Below are 24,861 nucleotides of genomic sequence, written 5' to 3' on the forward strand. Positions count from 1 at the left end.
AAGATCGTCTGTGGTGGTGTTCACGGCGCAATGAAAGAGCTTGGCCTAACGTGACGCATGCAGAAAGCTTGCGGAGCATAATCTCCGCTTGACTTAACTGCCTATCCAATATCTGAGGTGCAGCGAGTGGAAACCCTCCCCAGAAAAAAAACAAAAAAAAAAAAAAAAAAAACACAATGAGGGTATTCCCACTTCCAATCAGCCCTACGGGATTTCCAATTCCCACGTGCCCATTCAGTTCCAGATCCGAACGTGCCGGATTGTTTTCTCCGCCTCGCGCGGTAGCCCTCTGCTATATCTGGTGTGGTGTAGATGACCACAACGATGACTGCACTACCCTACCCTTGGAGGTACCTTGCTATCTCAGCATCTTCTTCAACCATCCACCACCACCATCATAGGTTTGATCAAGTAGTGTAAAAGACCGAAAAGCATCGGTCAGACCGAACAGAACCGGATTGTTTGCTCCACTCCCTTGCCCTCGCTCCTCCTCCGGCGGCAACGTCGACGCTAGACGCCGACGCCTACGCCGACGAGGACAGTGACAATAACAGTGACGATGCCTCTTACAGCTTCACGACTGCAAGATCGAAGACTGATGATCAATGATCAGCCACCCCATGACCGGTTCGCTTGAAGCCGTGCCGGATGACCACCTACCAACCTAGCTTAGCTGAGCCCCGGGACCCGGGATCTGGACCCTGAATCTAGACCTGCAGTAGTGTACGCAGTAGTGTAATCATCAGTGAAAAAGAGGCTCGCTGAGCCGCCTCGGGTCCCCCAGCCGTCAGGCAACAACATCTGTCGATCTCTTCAGTTACTACCACTTCCACATCCCATCCCACCACGCCGAAAGCCAGAGGTACCTTTTGGGTACACCACATTAGTGTACTGACATGCTTTGCCCTTGCATGCCAGGAACATGTGAGAGTATTTCGCCACCGCCCACCAGCACGATCTTCCCGTTCGCAGCTCAACGTTGGCATCAGGGCGACTATTCCCGGAGGTGGATTTCGGAAAAAGAACAGAAAGAGAAATCCCACAAAAAAAAAAAAGGGAAGAAATGAGCTGCCCGCATAGGTACCGTTTAATGCCGACAACAATCGTCGTCCTCCCAATGATCGCTGTTCGGTTGGGTCCGTCGGCCGCTTCCTGTCACGTTGCTTTCTCCTCTCTCTTTTTTTTTTTTTTTTTTTTTTTTTTTTTTGTTTTTTTGTTTTCTTCCCCCCTTTCAACTTTTCGCCACGCCCTCCCCCTGATCCGCAGCCGCTGATTAACGTGTTCCGTCAAACCCACCCAGGTCAACCTAAATTCACCGTACCCACCTGCCTGCTACATATGGTCCGTCTGGTTGACAGGTACGTTACCCTCCACACCTGGACATGCATTGTCGGGTCCCGCTTGTTTTGCCACCGTCGTGGTTTCCCTGAATAGGTATGGATGTGTGTTTGGATATTTATGCGAACGAGATAGTGTAGACTACTTAGTCTCCTGGTGTATGTACAGTACTGTACTGCGGGAGCGTAGCGTAGTGTAGTGTGCTTAACCTCGCTAACCCGCTGGCATTGGAGTAGTCTGTAGTTATGGATTTCCTCAGGCGGGTATACCTGTAGGATGTATATCGATAGACGACAGCCACGAACTTCTGGAGCAGCAACCGCTGGTTCGGGGGGGCCTGGGTGCCCAGTCGCCGAGGATGCTTTTGTTTGATCATCAACTGCTATTGCCAGATTCCCAGAAATCTCTGTAACATCCATGGGTCGATTATACTCAACGGCTGATCGACATCTGTAAGCAATAGTGTAGAAGACTCCGGAGGATGAGGCAAATGAAGCTATTCGCAAAGCTTTAGGATGGGACGTGCGAGTGGCGAAAACCATGATCATCATCTTTCAACCGTCCATAGCAACATCCTCATTTGGCAACTCGAGAACTCTCGGGGCAGGCATATCGACTTCGGGGGAAGGAGATCGTCGAGCTAGTGATTGGCTGTGACTAACACGGGCATGTCTCCGAATAGTGGCACGGTGATTACTGTATACCTCAATTCTGATTTGCTTGTTAGGTGCGCTTCTTAAAGTAGGGCGCGAAAAGTGCGTAGTGAGATAGCACACTAACAGACAATGCAGGGTTGATATATACACCTGTACAACAATCTCATCAGCTCACGGAGGGAGCCACGGCCGCAATTGATTGGCTGAGAGTAGATGAAGATGGACTGTACAGTAATGGCATTGGATATTGGTACCACAAAGTTCGCAAGGTTTATAGGCTCCTAGGCACATATCGTCAGTTGTTTCCTTTCTTGAGCTACGTGTAGTGGTCTCAGGGGTCTCAACTAAACTTGGATATCGGGATGGCGGGAAAGCATCCGAGTGACGGGGCTCGCCAGGAACGATACCGAAGGCGGCAGATTGTCTCATCGGTATGGTCTCACGTGGTGAGGTGAGTAACAAACACATGCCCACCAGAAAGGTGAGGGTGACATGATGTAATGCGATGCTCAAGAAAGACGAGGAGCGAGCAAGGAAGGAAAAAAAGACAGCAATGTGTAGGCTTTGCAGATCCTGATCGATCGACGGATTATCAATGGACGGCCGGCGCATCGAGAGACTACACTATCGACGGCCACGGGGCACCGGGTTGGGCTACGGTCATACTACTCAATTAACTGGTCTTGCTAGGAATTGATCGCTGCAGGAGTCTTTGGGTGGAAATTACATATCCTCACGGCCCAAATCAGGGTCCTCAGGGATCGGCAGGGTGGTCTTCCTCAGTTGGTGTTTTTGTGCGGTCGGCTGCGTGTTGCAGTCAGTGTGCGGCTCCAAAACACTCCAATGTGCTACCACGAGGTGAGGGGATTCCAGAAAGGATGCCCACAGGGAGGCCGGGGCATCCGAGTTTCATCATACGGACGGAGTTACCCATGCACCAGAAGAGAAACGACGGTGAGATGGAAGTTGGTAGGGATCCTGGTGAGTTGGCAAAGCTACGTAGCTACACTACTTCTCTGCGTGGCTGGCTATGACCGTATATCGATGTGTTTCTGGGTTATCGAATACGAAGGTACATGGGAAGGGGCTATTGCGAATGTGGTTGACAACTGAAAAATGGAACAGGGAGAAGACCCGGATTCTTCGTGTAGGAGAATGACGGAATGAGATGGATAAGAGGTCAAGCCAACCCCCGTGGACGTTCAGTTTAGAGCCAAAACATCGTATGTAGTGTACATCATCCGTCAAAAGTGGAAGTCGGGCCCGGGCAGGATTTTCCTCCGAACCGCATCGCCGATGGCCGTTCGTGCTGGCATCCCTGTGTTTTATGCCTGGCAGTCTAGCTGTGTTAACTGCGTGAAGTGTCTGATCTTGGACCTCACTGCAGCGTCATTCCAAGACATTTTTGAACGCCTGCTCATATACCGCTAATATACACGAAGATCCAAGGGTCGACTTGGAGGTCACCAAGGTGACTCTTTATTACCAGACTTTCTTAGCATTTTTGATATTTGATCTTGCTACCGTCCCGTGAGTGCACACCTCTGCGAGTCTAGCATGGAGATAACTTGTTAGCGTGGTTTATTGGGGGTAGCAGAGAACCTCAGCTTCCACACAAGAAATGTCTTGCTCAGCACTTGTCTGGCCCCTGTTTCTTGGAGAACCAACGTATCGAGCTAACAAGTTATATCCGAACAGAGGTGTGACGTCATGCTGTGACCGTTAAGACTATCGTCTTGGCACCATGAATGAAAAAGGGTCTGGACCTGGCCAGGCGCGGCTGGCCACAGCTGTTTTCAGGTGACAGGGGCGCTGTACCAGTTGCGGAGCACCTGCGCACCCTGTCAAGAGCGAACTGTTGCCCGTACTTTGTTCTAGCAGCTGAAAGTTACAGGGACCATCGGCGGGTGCTCGCAACTGCGCTCTTGGACTTTCCACTTACACTACCATAGTAGTGTCAACGACGGACGTTTCCAAATTGATCTCTTCATCTTCGACATGTTTCCACCGTTCATGACTCCCCGTGTTTCTCCCAAGTAAATGCTGACAAAACCAAATTGCGAAAATCTGTCTCAGTGTCGGCTGGTGACAACCTCTCAAAGTAATGAGGAGACGGCATCGAGATCAGACGGCAGGTGGTTACCGGGAATGGCTTGTCACACATCATCAGTCAACCTTTTACCTTCTCTCTACGTGCTCTATAGCATTTGCACAAAGTCTCCTTCGAGATGCCCAGAAATCTGCACCTCAAACGGATAGCTGAGCAGTGGATGTTTGTCAGGGTCAACATGAACTTGTACCGCATCTTTTCCACTTGCTGCCCGTCATCAGATCCAAAACCTCAAAAGGCATGACATGACGGACGACTGGAGACACTGCGAAAAGCCGTCACCATCTGTACGATGTGAGAGAAACAGACGTGGTGCGCCAGCCGGAAAAGCTCTCTTTATGTTGTTGCTGAAAAGAGAAGAATACTTGGCAATCGATACCTGCCGGCATGGTGGCCTGAATCTCACCACCACCAAAAACACGAGGCTTCGCGGTCTCCCGCTGAATCTCGAATCTGTTAAAAATGCGAGCTCTCCACCACCACCACACATTTCCATACGGGGCACACACGTACCTACCAAGATTATGCAAAACCGTTGGAAACCCTTATTTATCGCGGGGCATTTCAATGAGAATTAAGGGTTCAACTCCGCCGCTTGCCAAATGCAAAATGTAGGGGTTTTCCATGTGGAACCATGGTCGCACGTCGGGGTACTTTCAGGGTTCGTAGGTAATGTACTCTGCGCAAACCGTTTTGTGAAGGCATTTTGGGAACACAGTTTGTCGAGTTGCCGCAACTCCCGTTTCCGTCTTGACTTTTTTTTTTTTTTTTTTTTCTTTTGTCATGGGTGAGGCCATTCAAGCCAAGCTCGTGCCCACATCCCCACAGGTTCCAGAGTTTGGCCGGACAACCAGTACGGTGCCCGAGGCGTCCTGATGCCGCTGCAAGACCGATGACACTGCAAAATTGAGATCTGGAGGCTCAAGATACTTTCGGTCGAAGCCCCACCGCCGCGACCTCCTGTGCTACCTTTCCCGCCAGGCTGTTGTGGAAAGTCACTGTAGCGCACCCCTTTGCGAGCAATGACGTTAGATGATGTGGGACGTTGCTCAATAGGCCCACCCCGCGTGGCGTCAAGGTGGAGCCGCCCACAATCCTGAGCGCAGCCGGTGATCCTGATAACCGACGAGACGGGTGCGAATGGAGGCACCTTTTAGCCAGCAAACTGCGTGCGCTCGGGGTTTCCGTCCCTCACGTTTTCCTTGGATTGCTTGCGAGTCAGGCGCACGTTCTCTCTCGCTCGGTCATTGATTGATGCAGATTCCCGGCGAGCATGCTGATTGATTGATTGATTATGCTTTGAAGCGAACCATCCGGATGTGCTAGGTAGGGGATTCCAGACGAGGTTATGACCGTTGCGACGGGCGGGGTTGCGTTGAAAATCTGGTTACGAGGTCGTCGCTCCTGGTTCAGAGTTGCCAAAGAGTGAGAGGCCAAGTGAGCTGCTGGTAGCCAGGTAGGAAACTGCATTCATGAGGTGGAGACGACAAGCACAGATTTAAACTTACCCACAACACCATAGCAATACATGGTGGGTTAAGAGGATTTCAAATTTTATCGAGCCGGGCGGGGTGAACAAAGCGATTCAAGGTGTTCCTGGCCTCTAACAAAGAACACCTGGGCTCTCCCCACCGGGCGCTGACATTGTCGGCCCTGGACGATGGCTTTTTGGCAGAAACATGAGGGAAAAGACCGGTCAATTGAAGAGATGAAGGGCGAGAGCTGCTAGTCATGTCCCCAGCGTTTTGTCGTGAGGGCTTTGCGGCGAAGACAAAGTGAGAATCAAGTCGGGGAGGTTGATGGATGGGGAGCGGGCCTACAAGTATCTCTTGATCCTCTGGGGACCGGACGACAGCTGGCCAATTAGACGGCGGTCGCAGAGGACCCTGAACTTTTCGATCCCCTGGAACCTGGGCAGTGGTGAGGATCGGGGCGATTCCTGTGCATCTGTGGGAAAGTGAGCAAGAGAGCACGACGCGTGCCTCTATTCGCAACCAACGTAAGTATGTGCTCCGGTCCAGTCCCCTCGTCCCCTCCTGGCCCTCCCTCCCCTTTCCACGCCGGCCCCAGTCTGAATCTTTACACACTCCATTGCGAAAACGGCATTGGATGAAATTATCTTGATTACCCAAACTACACAGAAACACACCCGCACCCTCACTCACCTGACCGCCCGCAAACACACTTCGACCCGGAATTCGATTGTCGATTGCCTCGGGCTAGTCGTGTACTTTGTCAGTACCTCCATCTCACCCCCCTGCCGCAGTGCTTCACCCCATCACACAACCTAAAGTCCGGTCCCATCCACCCCAGAGGAACCAGAGCGTAGCAGTGTGGCGGATTGACAGGCCCCAACACTGGCCTGTTAAGGTACCTGTAGCCCACGCCAACAGACCTGTTCCAAAACTTGGCTGTATAGTCATTTCTCCGTTTATCCTGCGATAACTGCAAATCCGAACGAAACCGTCTTTGCTGCATCGCATCCACTTCGCACACCAAAGAAACCCTCGCTGCAGAAAAAGCAGCAGCTATCCAAATCCTCAAGTCAAGCACCCGGGCCTGAGCTCCAAAGGAAACCCCAGGGGGGGACTGCCGATCTCTCCTCAATTTTGGCCTGGCTATTGCGACTATACCACCACCGATTCTTACGACGTGTTAACGGCCTTTCTCTGTTTACCTTCCAACGCCAACCATACTCTCAACTGGACCCAGGAAAGCCCAGAAATCAAAGGTAAATCCGACTCAACTTTGCCTATATCGCAATACCCCCTTTGTTTTCCACCTGTTCCTTTTTTCCCCATCCATCCGACAAACTCCCTGTTCCTGAAGCAGGAACACTCTCAACCTACCCACGGCATCTCATCCATTCTCACCACCTATCTTGCCCAAACCACCTCACCGGCGTTCATGTCCGTCTCCGCGAGCTTCTGACTCGACCCTCTTCTTTTCTTGGTTGTTTCAACACCTCTCCTCCTCCCCACCGCTCAACGCCCTCGTTCTGTTTGTCGCTCTTTTCTTTCTCTATCTTTGCGCCTCTGTGTCGAGATTCCCTCCTCTTCTCTCCCTCATACCCAACAATCGTCGAGGTAGCCCAAGATTGTCGCTGCTTGACCGTGTATTTCACAGAGTCTGGACAGAAGCACTTTCGTTTCGCCACCACCTTTGCTCTCTCCCGCTCATGTTTGTTGATTTCGGGACTCTAATATTCATTGTTGCCCGTTCTAGCGTGCTTCTTCACCATGGCGCGACTGCCCCCGGATAGTGCTTCCGACACACCAGGGGGGCTTTCATGCTGCCAATCTCGAACCTCATTAGTGCCTTGACCGAGAAAATTTTGCACCGTTGTTGCTCAGTTTTCTAACTTAGCTTGCTCGCTCTTTAGACACCCGAGACATCCCCCCTCGCTTCTGCCTGCCGGTCTGCGGCTTCCATAGTCTCAGGCCTCGAGGGCATCCGCCCAGCTCAAGTGTCGTAAGGACACGCACACAGCCGTATCATGAAAAGTCCCCACAAGCTGCTCGAACGTGAGTAGCATCGCAGTCTTCTGACGAAGATCTGATAGGGTGAACATGGCGGATAGTGGGGATAAATCCCAGGGCATGCGCCCGCCACCCTTTGACAGCCGTGGTCACCCTCTCCCCCGACGTGCTTCCCCAGACAAATCAATAACACTTGAAAATCACCGCCTTGGGCGAGATGCTAGCAGCAGAGTTACTTCATCTTCCGCACTGGGAGTGATCGAATCCCAACCCCAACTCAGGAGCTCGCCCACCCGAAGGAATTCGTCTGGAGAGAGTGAGCCCACGAATTGGTTTGATCAATCCAATCGTAACCCTGCCGCGGCCTTTCATGACGAGAGCCACATCATGGAAGTCGATCCTCCTTTTTATCAAAAGGAGACTGACTCTTCCAACGAGGAATCTAGGTATCCGCCTGGACGAAACCCCGTACATCCGCCCGGTGGTGTCCAGTTACCCGGGTTCCGCCCGGTTGCTGCGCACAGCAGCGCCGCCGATGACTACCGCAGTGTCATTGACGACTTGACTGTCGAAAACAAGCGGCTGAAGGAGGAACTGAAGAGGTATAAGCAATTTGGTTCCGACGTGATGAGGAAAGAGAAGTTGTTTGAGATCAAGGTACATGGCTTACCTAGAAGAAAGAAACGTGAGTTGGAGGCAACGCTCCGCGACTTTGCTGCCAGTCTCGGGGACTCGAGCGAATCGACATCGCAGAGGAGAAAGACTGGCAGACATGGAACGGCCGTTCACTCGTCTGGGGTATCGTTGTCGAAACACGATTCGTCGTCATCGTCGCGCAGTCGTCCTGTCGATTCTGCATACAACTCTATGTCGACGGGCCGTAGCTCTCATGCGCCCCACTCTTCCGGTCCGTCGCTCGGACGACCTTCGCTGACCAGGGCAAAATCCGTCGGGACGCAAAAGGTAGAAAACTATCTGCGCGACACGCCCGATGGCCTGCTTCCTCACCATATTGTCATGACCGACAAGGAGAAGAAGAAGCTGGTTGTCCGACGCTTGGAGCAACTGTTCACTGGAAAGATCAGTGGACGAAACATGCAGCGCAACCAGTCGATGCCGAGCATGGATGCACCACTCGCGCCGGAAGGAACCAACATGGCTCCCCCTCGCCCCCCTCCGGAAGGATTGCGCGAAGCTTGCATCCAACTACAGAATGGAGACAACCCGCAGAAGAACCGTTCCTCCAAAGACAATGGTTCTGCATCCAACTCGGGTGGCGATCAAACCGAACTTGGCGGAACTGGGACTGGAAGCGGAGATGGAAGTGGAAGCGGCGGTCGCACTGGTAACAACACCTCGCCCCCGGGAGCTATTGCGCCGGACCAACGGCCAACCAGGCCCCGCGATTTGGACCCGGACCGAGTCCAGATCCCATCCGAGAATATGGATTACATCCGTCATTTGGGCCTGGTATCTCCCGAATTCTTGCAGGGAAGCCGGACCAGCTATCAAGATGTCGCTCCGGATGCGGAGGGCTGGGTATATCTCAATCTGCTTTGCAACCTCGCCCAACTGCACATGGTTAACGTAACGCCGAATTTTATTCGCCAAGCTGTCTCTGAAAAGAGCACAAAGTTCCAGCTGTCTGCTGATGGTCGGAAAATCCGCTGGCGTGGCGGGACCGATGGAACCAAATTCAGCAGCGACAGCAGCGAGGACAAGTCCCAGAAAAGCCCTCTGACAGAAGATACCGAGGATGGCTCGGATAAGAATGGTCGGAGGAAGAAGCGGAAAACGCAGCAGGCGAGTTCAGAGATTGGGAGGTTCGGTCCCTCAAGGTCACCTTCGGACACCTTTCATTACAAACCGATGTTTGTGCACCGCAATTCATCCTCGGTCGAGACCTCTTTGGAAGAGTCGATGTCACAAGGCTCAGAGGATGCTGTCGATGAGAGCAACATGGGTAACTCGAAGTGGGATTTCAGCGGATCGGGAACAACGCAACAACGGAGGAAGCGTCGATATGACGGCGCCATCGTTTACTACACCGGCGCTCCATTCTGCACCGATCTTTCAGGAGACCCTGGCGATATGTCGCCAACAGCGCAAATGACGGCCGGCCGCGAGGTCGAAGGATCCGGATCTGGTGATGAAGTTGAACATGTGCTGCAGCGGACGTTGTCTGGATCGTCTCTTCCCATTAGGCCGCTCAGTGATGATCGGGCCCGCGTGGCCGAGGCGTTGGACTTTGACCCCGGAAACCTGCCTGATCTCGTGGCCGACGACGGTTCCTCGCCCAATGACGAGGATTTCGTCTTCCCATGGTGCGAGGATCCTGCCAAGGTTCGAATTCAGCCTATTGCCAAAGAAGTCATGGAACCCTCTGGTCTTGGTGGAGTACTTCCTGACGACCATTTTGTCATGCTCGTCACCACTCGCCGCGTCATCAGACCTATCTTGCAGCGGCAGTTGTCGCGCTCGACAACATCGGAAGACACGGCTGAATTCATCGCTGAACGCTTGGCAGCGATAAGAACGTCGTCGCCTCTGCCTCCTCGCAGCCACAGGCTGACTGTCGCGCCGTTACAAGTTGAATACGTCTCTGGGCAATTCCGACGGCTGAATCCAGCCCCACTCCCTCCTCCGGCAATATTCTATCCCCCGTTTAGTACCGATTCCAGCTGGGACGACGGCGACGATCTAGCTTCGGACGATGAAGAAGTGGAGGAAGTAGAGGAAGATTCTTACTCTGAGGGGCAGATCTCGCGCCGAGCAAATCCTCATTTCTCGGACAACAACACGTACATGCGGAAGGACGATTTGGCGTTTGATACTGAGACTGATGTGCGGATGGACAGCGACGACAATCGCATGTCAGACAGCGGCCACAACATGCGGTCGATGATGCCGCGGGCAGGAGCGGTGGATGGGGACGACAGCCCATTGGCAGCCGTCACCGGAAAAGAGGTGGACATGCTGCATACTGGCAGCTCGGTTGCAACCGCTGGTGGGGCAGAGAGTGGCTATAGTAGCTCGATGGAGGACGTCTCATCCTCGTGAGACCTGAGTGGGTATTTTTCCTATGTGAGAAGAAGACGCGGAGAGCACACGAGAGCAAAAGGAACGCATTGCGGCTGGTGTCAGGAAATTAGGTGCCGGTATTCTCGAATTTTTGGCTTTGGCGAGCAAGCGGGTTGTCTCGAGCGCGCGGTTCTTTGCTTTTGCCATTTTTGGGGGAGTTGCAATTGTCGCTTTTCGGGGACTCGATTCGCATGGATATCCAACGAGGGTGATTGCCGGGTGAGGGATCTGGATCCCATGAATGGAGCGGTCATGGGTGGTGGTGGGTGGAGGGAGGGGGTGAGTTGGGGACTTTTTTTTGGGCGTCTGGGTTAGTGTTGTTTGGATTTCAAACGTTGTGGCTTTGGTTTTTTTTCTCTGGCCTTTGTTATGGGGGTTTTTCTTCTTTCTCTTCTTTTTCTTTTTGTATTGGATATTTTTCTTGGCTTCCTTGTACACTAGATGACTCCGTGTGCAAAAAAAAGAACATACCTGTTTTTTTTTTTTTTGAATCCGTATCAACGGTTCGCAGCAGTAGCAGAAGGCCGGTGACATCAGTCGCAACGGGTGCACCCGTAAAATAAGGATTGGACTTGGTGGTAGGTCTTCTGATGGGGTATGTGGTGTATATAGGATTTCAAAGTGAATCGATCACTACCTCTAGTCCCGGTTCGTTGTCTCCACGATGGCCTCGCTGCCGGAACGTTTTGATGATCGAGCGGTAATCGTGGATCCTTAGGTCGGGCGTAAGACCCTGAGCGCATTATCAGCAAGCCCCTGACGGATTAATCCAACGCTGGGCGGGCTACATAGGTACAGTATCAGGGTCGTCATCACAGTCCAACGGTGGGTTGTTTGTTAGCCCGGATCTTTTGATAAAGCCATCGCCAGCAGTTCCATAGCACACAAAAGACATGTACAAATATTTCAATCCCGGAAAAGACACGTCAAAAGACGAGGACTTCACATGATCGTTTTGATTCCAAGCCTTCCCGATCCAGTGAAGCACATATGCTTGGATTCACCCGCCCAGAAACTCCCTTGACTCAAGGTCTCTCACTACCTAACAAAACTTTCCAGTGGTGAATTGTACTGTACGCGGGCAGGGGCCTGCCCCACCTTAATGAAATCGATTCGACCGGACTCCTGGCTGCAGGCGGGGGAGCGAGCTCAGCGAGGTGCGGGCGGGCAAGCCAGCCCTTGGGGTTCCATCCATGACCATATCGCACCTACCTCTACCTACCTACCTACGTAAACAACGAGCTCTGCGCGAGGCACGCAAGTGGAAGCTCCCCGCTTTGATCGGTCTTTTCCCCCTTACAACCCGACATGTAAGGTCCATACTCAAAATGGCAACCAAAGGAAAAGAAGTAGAAACTGCGGGTCGGTAAGTCAGTCCCAGTTGAGCTACCTACCTACCTACCTACCTTACCTTGCCCTACCTTGGCCAAGCATCAGAGCTTATGTTGGGCATGCCAGCTCTATGGTGACAGGACAAACGAACGTCTTGCCCTCCTGATCCCCCCAACTTCAACAGTCGGACATGACTCAAAGTATTCCTCATTGCTAGCATAGCCTCGCCTAGCCTAGCCTAGCCTACCTATAGAAGCACAAAATAAGCTGACCTGCTGCTCCCACGTTCCGCCAAACCTACAGTGATGCCACGCCCGCGAACCCCCGAGGTATCCCCCAAGCGCCCTTCGTCGACAAGGTCGAGGACTATGTCACGTCTCGCGCGGACGTCGAGCCCACCCTGAGGCGGTTCCAAGAGTTGATTGCCAAGTACCAGTTCATGGAGCAGAACCTCCAGCGACGAGTGGTGGGGTTGAAGGATAAGATGCCGGATATCCAGAAGACATTGGACACGGTGCGGTTCCTGCAGATGAGAAAGGTACGACACACACACGCACATGCACACACACACACACCTCCGTCTTCAGGGCACGCGAAAATACAGGCTATACCGCTAGCTATACGGCGGATACAGTACCAAATGCGCCAGGGAGGAAATTGAGAATCAAAGGCCAAGAACGAGCATGAACAACAAGGATTGATGAATGGATGGATGGACGACGATACGGTCGCACACAAACGAGACATGCTGACAAGAACACCTCTTTACTTGTCTGTTTTACAGGACGAATCAGACCCAATCGAAACCACATTCGAGCTCAACGAGACTCTCTACGCCCAGGCCAAGATCCCACCCACCGACGAGGTGTACATCTGGCTCGGCGCCAACGTCATGCTGTCGTATCCCATTGAGGAGGCCGAGCAGCTGCTTGACTCGAAGCTCAAGGCGGCGACGCAGAGCTTGCAGAACTGCGAGGAGGATCTGGATTTCTTGCGAGAGCAGATTACGGTACGTGTTGGGCGGAGAACGAGAATATGGTGGTTTTGTTACCAATCCTGGAACCTTTCGCTAACCTGAACGATGCGCCACAGACGATGGAAGTTGCGGTTGCGAGAGTGTACAACTGGGACGTTGTGCAGAAGAGGAAAGAGAAGGAGGAAGAGGAGAAGACAAAAGGAAAGAAGAGCGAGACGGCGTCGGACGGTTGAAGAGGAGATTAGGTCAATACAGAAAGCGAGGACATAATGCACCATCACGAAATGCCATGGCAACGAACGACGGTTGAAGAATGTCCGGAATAGCGAGGCAGGCCGAGGCTGCTGGCCGCGATCATGTGAGACGAGGTTCACGACGGCTTGGTAAGTTGGACATGATTTGAAAACAACAATTTAACGAACGACACCTCACAGATATTCTGCGTTGTATTACGCTCAGTAACATTTTGTTCACGAGATAAAAGAACAAGGGCCACGCAAGCGGTTTGTCGTGTTGAAGAGACTGGAGTGGGACTGGCGAGATGAGGTTCGCTCTGGCCTGGGTCAAGGCTACAACCGCGAGAGATTAAAGAGGATTTGAGTTTGGCGGCCTCCAACGACGACAGCCTCATGATCAAGGCACGATGATGACTTTTTATATTTCTCGCCCGGGTTCTTGGTTGTCATGGAAGTTACTGTCTATTACTTAGCTACACGAGAGATCGCTGCTCTGGCTCAGTGTTTAGATTGTCACGATACCTGCCGCAAACATACACCGAGATAGTCTCGCAACGTTATTAAAAGCCAATCCGAGGAGATCACGTGGCTGAGGGGGCGAGTTTGTCTGGTGAGCGGGATGCCGGTATTGTAGTCGCGGATCGATCGTCGCCATCGTTTATCAAGTGGTGTACCCAAGTCTTATCCAGTCGAGACAATCAGATGGGCGGGGGGCCAATGCGCATGTAGGTAGGGCGCTCGGGCGGCCGTTGACCTGTCTGTTTCGCTGTCAGTGTTTTGTCAAAAGTGAGCCACCCCCGCCCCCTGGAAACTGAAACCCCTATTTCGGGAGTGAGGAAGCACATCTGTGGTCTTGACCGCCATGACGACGGCATTCGTTTCGGAGACGGGGTCCCGAGTCTTTTGCCTCTGTCTCTGTCTGGTACGGCGGCAGGCGAACGGCAGACCAGGCCCGACCTAGGTAGGTGAATAGTGTACTGGATGCCCTGCGCCAACAGCAGAAAACAGCTTAGCGGATGGGGCCCCAACGTCGGGTCCCAAGCGGGCAGGCGGCCCCAGGGGCAGGCGGAATCTCAGGGGCCCCGGCCCTCTGCAACGGAACCCCAATTAAACCATCTCCATCACGGGCGGGCTCCGGCCTCCTTCCCCTTCCTGCCTGCCTGCCTTGACTCTGTAGCCGACTGTGTACCCTTTCCCCTTCGGACCAACCTTTTTTGCCACGACTGCGTTACCCATCTCCTATAACGCTACTCTACTTTCCAAGTTTGTACACATCATTGTCGTCTCTTCATCGTCTCCTGCCTCAGCTTCCTAATACCCAACCCCAACACCCCGCTTCAGCCAACCTACCTACCTACCTACCTCTACAACACCACAACAACCGCCAACATGGAGCTCGAACCCAAGTACGACGACTATGACTACCCTACCACCGCGCCCGACGCGCAGGAGGGCCACCCCGGCCATCTGACTCCCCAGCAGCAGGCCCAGGTCACCCAGCTTCGTCTGATGCTGGAGTCTGAGGGCTACACCAAGCGCCTCGACACCCTTACGCTGGTATGCAATATGATGCTCGATTCTAGTGGGAGAGATGGAGAAGAAAAAGAAGAAGGAGAAGTGGTGGGATAGACAGGTGCTGACACATTCCGCAAATAGCTGCGCTTCCTCCGCGCCCGCAAGTTCGATGTCAACCTCGCCAAGCAAATGTAAGCGCGAAATCTGCCCAGTATCGCTCGAGTTTGAACAACAAAGCGCTGACCATCAAACCCAAGGTTCGTCGAGTGCGAGAAGTGGAGGGCAGAGACCAAGCTTGACGAGACCGTCCCTGAGTGGGAGTACCCCGAGAAGGAGGAGGTTTCCAAGTACTACCCTCAATACTACCACAAGACTGATAAGGTACGGCTTCCAGTTCTCTCCGAAGTTTGCTTCTATGGGCTGCGACAATAGTGACCAGAAAAAGAAGATACACGAGGCTAACATGACGTTCCCCACTAGGATGGCCGCCCCGTCTACATCGAGCAGCTTGGCAAGATCGATCTGAATGCCATGTACAAGATCACAACAGCCGAGCGCATGCTTACCAACCTTGCTGTCGAGTACGAGCGTCTCGCCGACCCCCGCCTGCCCGCCTGCTCCCGCAAGGCCGGCGTCCTCCTCGAGACGTGCTGCACCATCATGGACCTGAAGGGCGTCGGTCTCACCAAGGCCCCCCAGGTCTTCGGCTACGTCAAGCAGGCCTCCACCCTCTCGCAGAACTACTACCCCGAGCGCCTCGGCAAGCTCTACCTCATCAACGCGCCCTGGGGCTTCAGCACCGTCTGGAACGTCATCAAGGCTTGGCTCGACCCCGTCACCGTCTCCAAGATCCACGTCCTCGGCAGCGGTTACAGCAAGGAGCTCCTCGGGCAGGTGCCCGCTGAGAACCTCCCCAAGGAGTTTGGCGGTACCTGCCAGTGCGCCGGTGGCTGCCACATGAGCGACATGGGTCCTTGGCGCGAGGAGCAGTGGGCTCGTCCCGCTAAGTGGGAGAAGAAGGCTGATGCCCCCGCCGCCGCCGCCCCCGCCGCCGCCGTCCCTGCCGCGACCGAGGCTGCCCCTGCTCCTGCCGCTGAGCCTGCCGTCGCTGCTACTGAGGCCGCCGCCCCTGCTCCCGCTGCCGCATAAGAGATGCAATGGGAAGGTTTGACGACGGCTTCCAGTCAGAAAGACGGCAGTTCGAAGGGCAAAGCATCACCGAGTCCCCCCAGAAAATGGCGTCATTTCTGCCTGTGAGGGGGAAGGCTGTTAACGCGGTTTGCTTACATGAAGTATCATGGGTCTATATACGCTATGAAAGAGTATTCAGTTGTAATGAAGTCATCATTCGGCCAAACTAACTTAGTGGCCGTAATGGGTAGGAGTTGGTTGTGTTTGCAGGGTATCTTCAAGTGCGAGATCGGAAACGTTAATCCGGTTTGAACTTAGCACTGGTGATTTTACATTAGCGTATGTAGAGTCCTCGCGTCTTTGTCGGAGGTGGTCTCTTTGGTATACACACGGATATACAATAGATTACTTGTTTCTGGCCGTTTATGATGTACGTGCCTGGTATTTGTGGGGTGAAGACATCAATAAATCTGGAGCAATTTCTAACAGTAATTACATGTTTGAAATTCCGCCCATACCCATGGCCATGCCAATACGCCCCTAACTCCAAAATCTAATCGCTTAAAGCCTCTCTACAAAAAGTAAACAATGCTCCCACAAGCAACAATTTCACCATGCCGGCTCGAACAGATCCAACACTTTCTTCCCGCAGCACCAACGAGTATCGCCAACCCAACCAACAACATGTCTACCTCCCCTCCCCAGGCGCCGCAACGACACCACTCCCCCCAACACCAGCAACAACATACCCGCCCGCAACCCTCGCCCTCTCCATCCTCGCCACCGTAGCCGGCATCTGACTCTTCAACCTTCTCAGCGCCTCAACCGCTTTTGCAAACCCATCCTCTATTTCTTCCTGCCTCTCCATTGTTGCAGCAGCAGCAGCAGCAACAGCAAACCCTCCTTTTTCGTTTCCTCCCTTTCCTGTTGTTACGTCCCCATTCCCATTCCCATTCCCATTCCCATTCCCATTCCCATTCCCATCTCCATTTCCATTTCCATTTCCATTTCCATTTCCATTTCCACCTTCAGCAGCAGCAGCACCAGCATCAACAAAAGGTAATAACCCCTCCAAAGCCTTTCGTCCAGCAACCACCCCCTCCTCCACCACTTTCTGTTTGGCCCTGTCCAACGCCTTTTGGTCTGCTTCCGTCTGCCGAGCCAAAGAGTCAACCAGCGCCGAAGCGGCGGAGGCAGGTACGCGGCGTTTGAGTAAGGCGATGGAACGCAGGAGATCTTCTTCTTCGCGGGCGAGGGTTTCGAGGCGGGAGCGTTTGCGGGGGTCGAAGGGTTCGTATTCTTCTTGGGGTTTTGTTGGTTTCTTTTTGTTTTTGGACTTGGTCTTTTGGATTTTTTTCGAAGACGATGGCTTGGCGGAGGAGGACTTTTTGTTGTTGTTGTTGTTGTTGTTGTTGTTGTTGTTGTTGGTGCCGTTGGTTGTTGTTCTTGTTGTGATGGTGGTGGTGGAAGAAGGTGAGGTGAGTGGGGATGAGGACAGAGATAATAAAAATTCCGAGGGGTCGGTTACGGGGAGGCCGTTGATGGAGATGTTGGGGGCTACGTAGGTGAAGGTTTTGGTTATGTACTGCGTTGTTTGGTGTTAGTTGGTGGGTTTTGCTATGTAGTAGAAGAGGATATATAGGAAGGGAAGAAACACGTACATCATCAACCAACTGCTCTATCCTCACGCGCAATTCATCTTCTTCCTCCTCGTCCTCCCCGTTTCTGTCGCCCGCGTCAACAGGCGGAAACGCGGCGTTGATGCTGTCCGCTGCGGCGCGGCGTACATTGTCGATTAGATAGGTAAAGTCTTCGGGCGATTGAAGCTCGATTCGACGGTGGACGGCGGATTCCATTTCCATCGCGGCGCAAATGAGCGAGCGGGCGGGCGGACGGGCGGTTGGTGATGTGTCGCGGATGATGGGAAATGATTTCTTTTGAGAGAGTGTGTCTATCTTCGGTCGACCATTCTCGTAGATTGTGATGCCCAATTGTAAATGCGTTGAGTAGATATGGTGGTGATGAATTTGTGAAGTGTCCAGTCCTTGATTTGTTTACTCTGGACACTAAGTTGACAGCGACAGTTCACAGTTCCATGCAACCCTCAGGCAGTTCAAGCTGTCCGCGCCCGCGTCCGCGCCCGTTTGGGCCCGCTTGGGCCCGCTTCCCCATTGCACCCCATCGGGCATCTTATCGATAAACCGTGTGGAGTCCATAGCATCGGCGGGCACTAACCCGAATTTGGAGGTCGGTCCCACTCTCTGGTACCAGCTGCTTAGTGGAGCGGGGTCCCTGATGCCGAAATGGTGGGGCTTGGCTTGTCCTGGGCAAAACTGGGGCTGGTGCTTAACTGTGTAAGAGCTGCAGGAGTGCCGGCATTCGCTGATCGCTTTTGGCCAACAAGGTGTCGCCGCTCGCCAGTTGCATGGACATATTTCACTGCTTCGAAACATCGATCCGTCAGACTGACTTTATGCACTGCACAGCACTTGGACAACTATGAGACTACCTACCTAGATTGTTGCCTTGCGCCTACTTCTTTGCAGTCCATGCGATAACCGCGCTTGTTCCTGCTTGTGTTTAATGTGAGAAAGACGGGATGTTCGTCTTGGACCCTGCGTATTAAGAGAACATTCAGTTCAGTTACCTAGAGGTACCTAACCTACAAATGTCTGCATGCTGATAGATCTTACCATCCGCGAATCATCGGCATGTCTACATGAATCTTGATCTGTTCCCAACATCCATTCGGCCGCGGTAACACAGCTAACCGGCCTCTCAAGGAATCCCAGCAAGAGAGTCTCATGGCCATGTGTAACAGAACAACACCGAAGGCATCCATGCAAGTGCTCAAGAGACTGCAGACATTTTTGTACACCCTACCGTGTTGCACACCACCGTCATACAATGCGTATTTTCTTTCTATCTCGTCCAAATGTTGTTTACCATTTGATACGTGGCTTGCCGAGGGCCTATCTACAAAGAAGAATGATACTTGAGGGGTGATACCCTATAAGAATAAGTCAAAGTATTGCCCCAGGACTCGGAAGAGGTCTGAAGGTCGTGCTTGACATAGATGAACCCAGTGATACGCCCGAAACCCAAATACCAAACTTGACAGAACCATGATGTGATTAGTTCCCCCCGCCGCCGCGCTTCCCAAATTGACCAAAAAAAGGAACTTGCACCATACCCTCCCTTACTCGGTAACACTGTACTGTGCTCGAAGTGTGTCCCGAACCCGACCGCGCAAGGAATCTGGGTCATCTGAAGTGTCCTAGGATCTTTCCTCGCCAGTGTAGACCACAACATGATCAAGCCGATAGTTCCAATGAACTCTCGAGGAGGCAAGAACCGCAAGGTAGGCGCCCAAACACCTAGAACCGAAACAAAGGAAGAAAACATGTCGTAACGCCGTGATCCGTGAAGAAGTGGAGCTGATATCTGTGAGAAGAGACAGGTCTAAGAGTGGCGCTTGTAGTTGCATGACTGAATACAATGTGTTTGATGGTGGTCGCTTGTGCGTGCCGTCGTGTGCCGTCGTGTGCTTTTTGCTTTTACTGCGGCAAGATCTTCTTAATCTCTTCGTCCGTTAGGATGATCTCATGGATCGGATCTCTCCGGTTCTCGAGGGGGATGTAATCGTAGTCGACATAGGATGGTAGAAAGATCTCGGGGTTCCATGCGAAACCTTGGCTTGAGGAGAGGTAGGAGATCTGATGTGTAAAAGGTTAGTTAAGGGTCTACTAGGGAAAAAGCAAGACATCATTTGGGTGGCCAAGAAAGGAAAGTATCTTACCAACTCCGGCGGCCCATCCTTATCTTCAGCGATGTTGATCGTGGTGCATTCCTGCTTGGAGATGGCCGAACCTAAAACCTAGTGGTTAGTGACCTTCACAATGCATATGCACGACTGCGCAAATCAATGCCGCCATTTATATGTTTTTCCTTGTTGCATGGCTTATCCGGGGAAAATGTATACTTACTCAAAAGGCTGGGACGGCGAGCGTGCAGCAGTGTCTTTTTCGTCATCGACGAGGCAGGTGAGGAAGAGGGGTGCGATGGTTCCGGCGAGGTGGAATATGACGACCCGGGGGACGAGCTCCCACCAGCATTATCTGACTGGCTCAGCTGGCGACGTTCAATACCCATGACGGATGGTGGCGGTGCGGGGATGGGGATTGAAGAGGACATGGCGGGCGGTTGACGGAGGAAGGTAAGTTGAAAAGAGTTGATGATTTAAGAGGTAGGTTTTAAGCAGTTGGAGTTGGGTGTTGTTGGCCGACAGTTACACAAAGCGAGCCTAACGAGTGGGAGCTGGCGGGGAGAAGTGACCTCAGGTAACGTATGGTAATTGGTAAGATTGTCTATGAATGGAATCCGTCGTTGCCAACCAGAGTGCTGAAGGCGCAGGTGCACCGGGATAGAGGAATCATCAAATTCAAGGACGTTGCGATTCGAGGACACTGTAGAACACGACGAGAATGACGGCGACGGGCGCTGATACAATTAGACAAGGTGAAGAAGGCCGAATGATGCGGCGGTTGAGTATCGGTGGATGGAGAGATCAGGTGAAATGAGGATGGTTTTTTCAGCATAACAAAGAAGGGAAAGCAGGAGGTAACGGCAGATCGGAGGAAGCGGAGGTGTACAGTGACTAATAAGGCGATCCGAAAGTGGTGACTCTTGAGTTAGGACGAGGATGGGGTTGTTGGGCGTTTCCTGGTCCGTCCCCCCGGCTCCCACGAATTCACCATTCATGGACGCACGGGATTACTCCGGATGCTTGAAGGGGTCTCTTCCTTGCCTGCGTAGGGGACCCGGGGATGGACGGGTAGATGAATTTCAGTTCAGCTGTATGTAAATCTGCACTTTCCTGCGCTTACAGTATACCGCTCTGCAATTCATGTTGTACTTTTACATAAAGTTCCTGAATCTTTGTCGTTATCGTAACTTCACACCGAGACACGCCGGATGACGGGAGCCCAGGCTCTGATCTCCTTCAGGGCTTGAGATGTTCAACCCCAGTTTCTCAGACAGTCACCGGCGACACACGCTTTACTGTATGTATAGGCAATAGAGTGTATCGAGTGAAACCAGCAATTTAACCTTTGGACTGCCGCAATTCAAACCCCAACTACCTACCCAACTCTCTCCCTTCTCACCATCATACGCCTCGCGATCCCTCATCAGCACCGCTTCATGGCCATGATGCGTTCAGACGGGCCCGAGCCAGGCAAGGATGTGTTAGCTAGCACACGGGATGCAGGGTGGTGTATGGTGACCACAATAGCATATCATCGCCGCATCATTCGATCCAAACAGTGGAGAAACTGGTATCGGCCGTCTTCGGAATGACAACTCGATCCCTTATCGCGGTAGTGTACGTTGAGCCACAGAGAAGTGATGTTGCGACGATGGGATCTGCCATATCCCACAGCCTCACGTACACCACGTCGGGCATTGCGATGGCATGAAAGACATATCAAACAATAAGAGACGATTATCGATAGTGTAGTGGTCAAGCCAAAGACAAGTTACGGGGGGAGGACGGCGGACGACAAGCCGACCTGGCCGTCAAGGTGACACTTCGTGACGCCTAGCAAGGGTACCCGTGTGGATGTGGGGTTGAGAAAGGCTGGAGTCGCTCAACTGCGATGGTGGCACCCAAGTGGAGGTCGACCTGCATGGAGGGGGGGAGCCACCGACAAGGCTCCCGCCGCTTCAGTTCACTGCAGTCCAATCTGCACTGTCCGGCAGTCACCCCTTGACACTGTTCAACAACCCCACTTGCAGCTGGAGCGTTCCTGGTAAAGTGCGATTTTTAGCTACAAAAAAGGGGCCATCTGTCATCAATCAGTATGGTATTTATACGAGCTATATTGTACAGAGCATGCACCGTAGCTGTGCTTAGTAGCCCACTATAACTGCCAGAAAGAGGTCATCCAGCCAATCACTGTGCTTATGGCAGCACCCGGCAACGCAGGCTCCAGATGAATGACGAGCCACAGCCAGCCCAGCTTGCTGTTACTAGCAACAGCGACCACTGCATCAGCGACTGCTAGCACCGACAACCTACTACTGACACGCGCCACAAGGCGAACCTCGACGACGACAACAGAACAACAAGGAATACCACCCGACCGATCCCCCAAACCCACGTCAATTACAATCGCGCATCTGAGCGCTCGCGACACAACACACGGAAACATATCGATCAAGCCATTTAATACCATCACAAGAAAACATCCGCCAAGATGGGCGACGTCCTTGTCGAGACCCCGGCCAGTGTGACCCAGCCTCAAAAGAAGTCCGCCCCTTCGGCGATCCCCAACATCGAGACCTTCGAGGGCGTGTCAACAGAAGGCGGTGATGACTACATTACCTTGAAGAAGCTTCAGAGGCAGCTGGAATACATCAAGCTGCAGGAGGAATACATCAAGGATGAGCAGAGGTATGGTTACAGAAGTTCCACGCGCTGAGAGCTTGATGAGGAGGGGCTGACAACATGGTATCTGGCAGGAGCTTGAAGCGTGAGCTTGTACGTGCCCAGGAGGAAATCAAGAGGATTCAGAGTGTTCCCCTGGTGATTGGACAGTTCATGGAAGCTATCGATCAAAAGTATGGCCGCCTCATGCACCCCCCGTCTTCAAAACTGGCCCAGACTAACCCTTCCTCTCAGCACGGGTATCGTTCAATCCAGTACTGGCTCAAACTACGTCGTCCGTATCCTTTCGACTCTCGATCGCGAGCTCCTCAAGCCCTCATCCTCCGTAGCGCTCCACCGTCACTCTAATGCCGTCGTCGATATTTTGCCGCCCGAGGCTGACTCCTCCATTGCTATGCTCGGTGCCGACGAGAAGCCCGACGTTACATATGCCGATGTTGGAGGGTTGGATATGCAGAAGCAGGAAATTCGGGAAGCCGTTGAGCTGCCCCTAACACACTTTGATCTTTACAAGCAGATCGGCATTGACCCTCCGCGCGGTGTCCTTCTCTATGGTCCTCCTGGTACCGGCAAGACAATGTTGGTCAAGGCGGTCGCAAACTCGACGACAGCGAACTTTATCCGCGTCGTCGGTTCCGAGTTCGTACAAAAGTATCTTGGTGAGGGTCCTCGCATGGTGCGCGACGTCTTCCGCATGGCTCGTGAGAACGCGCCCGCCATCATCTTCATCGATGAAATCGATGCCATTGCGACGAAGCGATTCGACGCGCAGACGGGTGCCGATCGTGAGGTGCAGAGAATTCTGCTCGAATTGCTCAACCAGATGGACGGTTTCGACCAGACCGCCAACGTCAAGGTTATTATGGCCACCAACCGTGCCGACACTCTCGATCCCGCCCTGCTGCGTCCCGGTCGTCTTGATCGCAAGATCGAGTTCCCCAATCTGCGCGATCGCCGCGAGCGCCGTCTTATCTTCACCACGATTGCTGGCAAGATGAGCTTGGCCCCTGAGGTCGACCTTGACAGCTTGATTGTCCGCAACGATCCTCTCAGCGGTGCCGTCATCGCTGCCATTATGCAGGAGGCCGGTCTGCGCGCAGTACGGAAGAACAGGTACAACATCATCCAGGCTGATTTGGAGGACGCCTACAGCAGCCAAGTGAAGGGTACGAGCGACGAGAACAAGTTTGATTTCTACAAGTAAACTATCGGCGTCATGGGCTAGCTGTGTTGGGGTCGAGGACCACGGAACATGTGGGAGATTGCATTTTGGGTGGGTTGGTGCTATGCTTCTTGCTGCCTTGGGAAAATATAGTTTGTGCCCCAGATCAGCAGGGACTATAGACGTTCATAGAAGCGAACCAATTTGTACACTAGCGAATAAATCTAGAGCGGTACCACCATATATATATGTGCGTACCTCTCTGGAGTTGCTCCAACTGAATTTGCAGTAGCACCCAATTGAAAAGTAGCAAGATGCCCTGGCTCCCAGCTGATACTATTTACATGTTCAGATCAACTTGCTCGGCGGAATTGAGTTCTCAGTGCGCTTTCCTTCTCTGCAGGTCGTGGTATGCCACCATTTATCTTGATACATACATAAATACATGTACGCCTGGATGGTAGTTCTCCGTTCCCGAAACGCCGTAGCTATAGTAAATCCCACTTAAGTGAAGGGAGGATATGTCGGACAAATGTATGTGCTTCAATATAGATTCTTGTCTTCTGAAAATGATAAGGTCGGCCTGGAGAACATTTCTTGTTTGGGGGGGGGGGGGATGATAAGAAAGAGTAAGGCACCGTATCTACAGTATGTCCTCCCTTATGGATGGCAAGAGAAGGTCGGTCATACTTATTCCAGCGAGTAAAATCCGACAACATCCTACATACATATTAGTAAGAGGACCTTGGTTACCTCAAATTTAGGTACCAGGGCGTCTACAACTAGTTCCTGGATATTGTTGCCGTCACTCAGCACTCATGAAAAAAGAGTGGGAAAAAAAAACAAGCTTATTGTTAAAACTTCAAAATAACCTCTATGCTATTCGGGGGGGTATATCCTCCATGTGACTACTTAGGACTACTACTTGTGACTACTTAGGACTACTACTTGTGACTACTTGTGATCACATACTTGGGATTGTACCCAAGGTATCATTGTAGTCGAACACACCACTCACTCAGTCCCCTCTCCGGCCGCTCCTTAGTCTCCTCCTTAGTCTCCTTACACAGTAGTCTCCTTGGTCTCCTTAGTCTCCTTGGTCTCCTTACACAGTAGTCTCCTTAGTCTCCTTAGTCAATCTCCTTACACGCTCGCTCACTTCCAGTTTGCGATACAGCTGCTGCTTCGATACAGGAGGGAAAAAGTAACACATGCTTGTGAGGTCCATGGGAAGGGAAAAGAAGAGAAAAGAAAGGATAAAAATGTGAGGTCGCGGTGGTGGTTGTGATCGATGGTGGTTGATGTGAAATGAGGTTTAGGGAATGAGATTGTGGTCGATGAATGAGGTTAAGGAACGAGGATGTGGATGCGTGGAAACGGCCAAGGTTTTATGAAGG

The 24,861-nt window shown here is 52.5% G+C and overlaps 7 protein-coding genes across 7 annotated transcripts; 4 read left to right on the plus strand and 3 right to left on the minus strand.

Annotated features, from left to right (window-relative positions):
* Positions 1-4,885: 4,885 nt before the first annotated feature.
* On the minus strand, positions 4,886-5,254 carry NEUTE1DRAFT_46955 (uncharacterized protein; the record flags this gene model as incomplete). The annotated part of the gene is made up of 1 exon (XM_009854457.1): positions 4,886-5,254. A coding segment is annotated over one exon (369 nt), but the record flags the coding sequence as incomplete, so codon positions are not given.
* A 2,196-nt stretch (positions 5,255-7,450) lies between these two features.
* NEUTE1DRAFT_67585 (period clock protein) lies at positions 7,451-10,756 on the plus strand (the record flags this gene model as incomplete). Its single annotated transcript, XM_009855194.1, has 1 exon — positions 7,451-10,756. One exon carries the CDS (start codon positions 7,674-7,676, stop codon positions 10,641-10,643), a length of 2,970 nt encoding a protein of 989 aa, XP_009853496.1.
* Positions 10,757-11,981: 1,225 nt separating this feature from the next.
* On the plus strand, positions 11,982-13,739 carry NEUTE1DRAFT_117872 (uncharacterized protein; the record flags this gene model as incomplete). Its single annotated transcript, XM_009855195.1, has 4 exons — positions 11,982-12,030; positions 12,300-12,534; positions 12,781-13,005; positions 13,089-13,739. 4 exons carry the CDS (start codon positions 11,993-11,995, stop codon positions 13,203-13,205), a joined length of 615 nt encoding a protein of 204 aa, XP_009853497.1.
* Positions 13,740-14,402: 663 nt separating this feature from the next.
* NEUTE1DRAFT_117873 (uncharacterized protein) lies at positions 14,403-16,346 on the plus strand (the record flags this gene model as incomplete). Its single annotated transcript, XM_009855196.1, has 4 exons — positions 14,403-14,765; positions 14,865-14,914; positions 14,981-15,104; positions 15,204-16,346. The coding sequence occupies 4 exons, from the start codon at positions 14,598-14,600 to the stop codon at positions 15,870-15,872; spliced, it is 1,011 nt and encodes a 336-aa protein (XP_009853498.1).
* A 68-nt stretch (positions 16,347-16,414) lies between these two features.
* Positions 16,415-17,858, minus strand: NEUTE1DRAFT_124067 (uncharacterized protein; the record flags this gene model as incomplete). Its single annotated transcript, XM_009855197.1, has 2 exons — positions 16,415-17,439; positions 17,516-17,858. 2 exons carry the CDS (start codon positions 17,714-17,716, stop codon positions 16,543-16,545), a joined length of 1,098 nt encoding a protein of 365 aa, XP_009853499.1.
* Positions 17,859-19,411: 1,553 nt separating this feature from the next.
* Positions 19,412-20,006, minus strand: NEUTE1DRAFT_46163 (uncharacterized protein; the record flags this gene model as incomplete). The annotated part of the gene is made up of 3 exons (XM_009854417.1): positions 19,412-19,570; positions 19,654-19,724; positions 19,841-20,006. 3 exons carry the CDS (start codon positions 20,004-20,006, stop codon positions 19,412-19,414), a joined length of 396 nt encoding a protein of 131 aa, XP_009852719.1.
* Positions 20,007-21,942: 1,936 nt separating this feature from the next.
* NEUTE1DRAFT_86281 (uncharacterized protein) lies at positions 21,943-23,781 on the plus strand (the record flags this gene model as incomplete). The annotated part of the gene is made up of 3 exons (XM_009855198.1): positions 21,943-22,308; positions 22,377-22,475; positions 22,537-23,781. The coding sequence occupies 3 exons, from the start codon at positions 22,112-22,114 to the stop codon at positions 23,504-23,506; spliced, it is 1,266 nt and encodes a 421-aa protein (XP_009853500.1).
* Positions 23,782-24,861: the final 1,080 nt, after the last annotated feature.

Source organism: Neurospora tetrasperma (genome assembly GCF_000213175.1).
Source record: "Neurospora tetrasperma FGSC 2508 unplaced genomic scaffold NEUTE1scaffold_5, whole genome shotgun sequence".
NCBI classification, from domain to species: domain Eukaryota; kingdom Fungi; phylum Ascomycota; class Sordariomycetes; order Sordariales; family Sordariaceae; genus Neurospora; species Neurospora tetrasperma.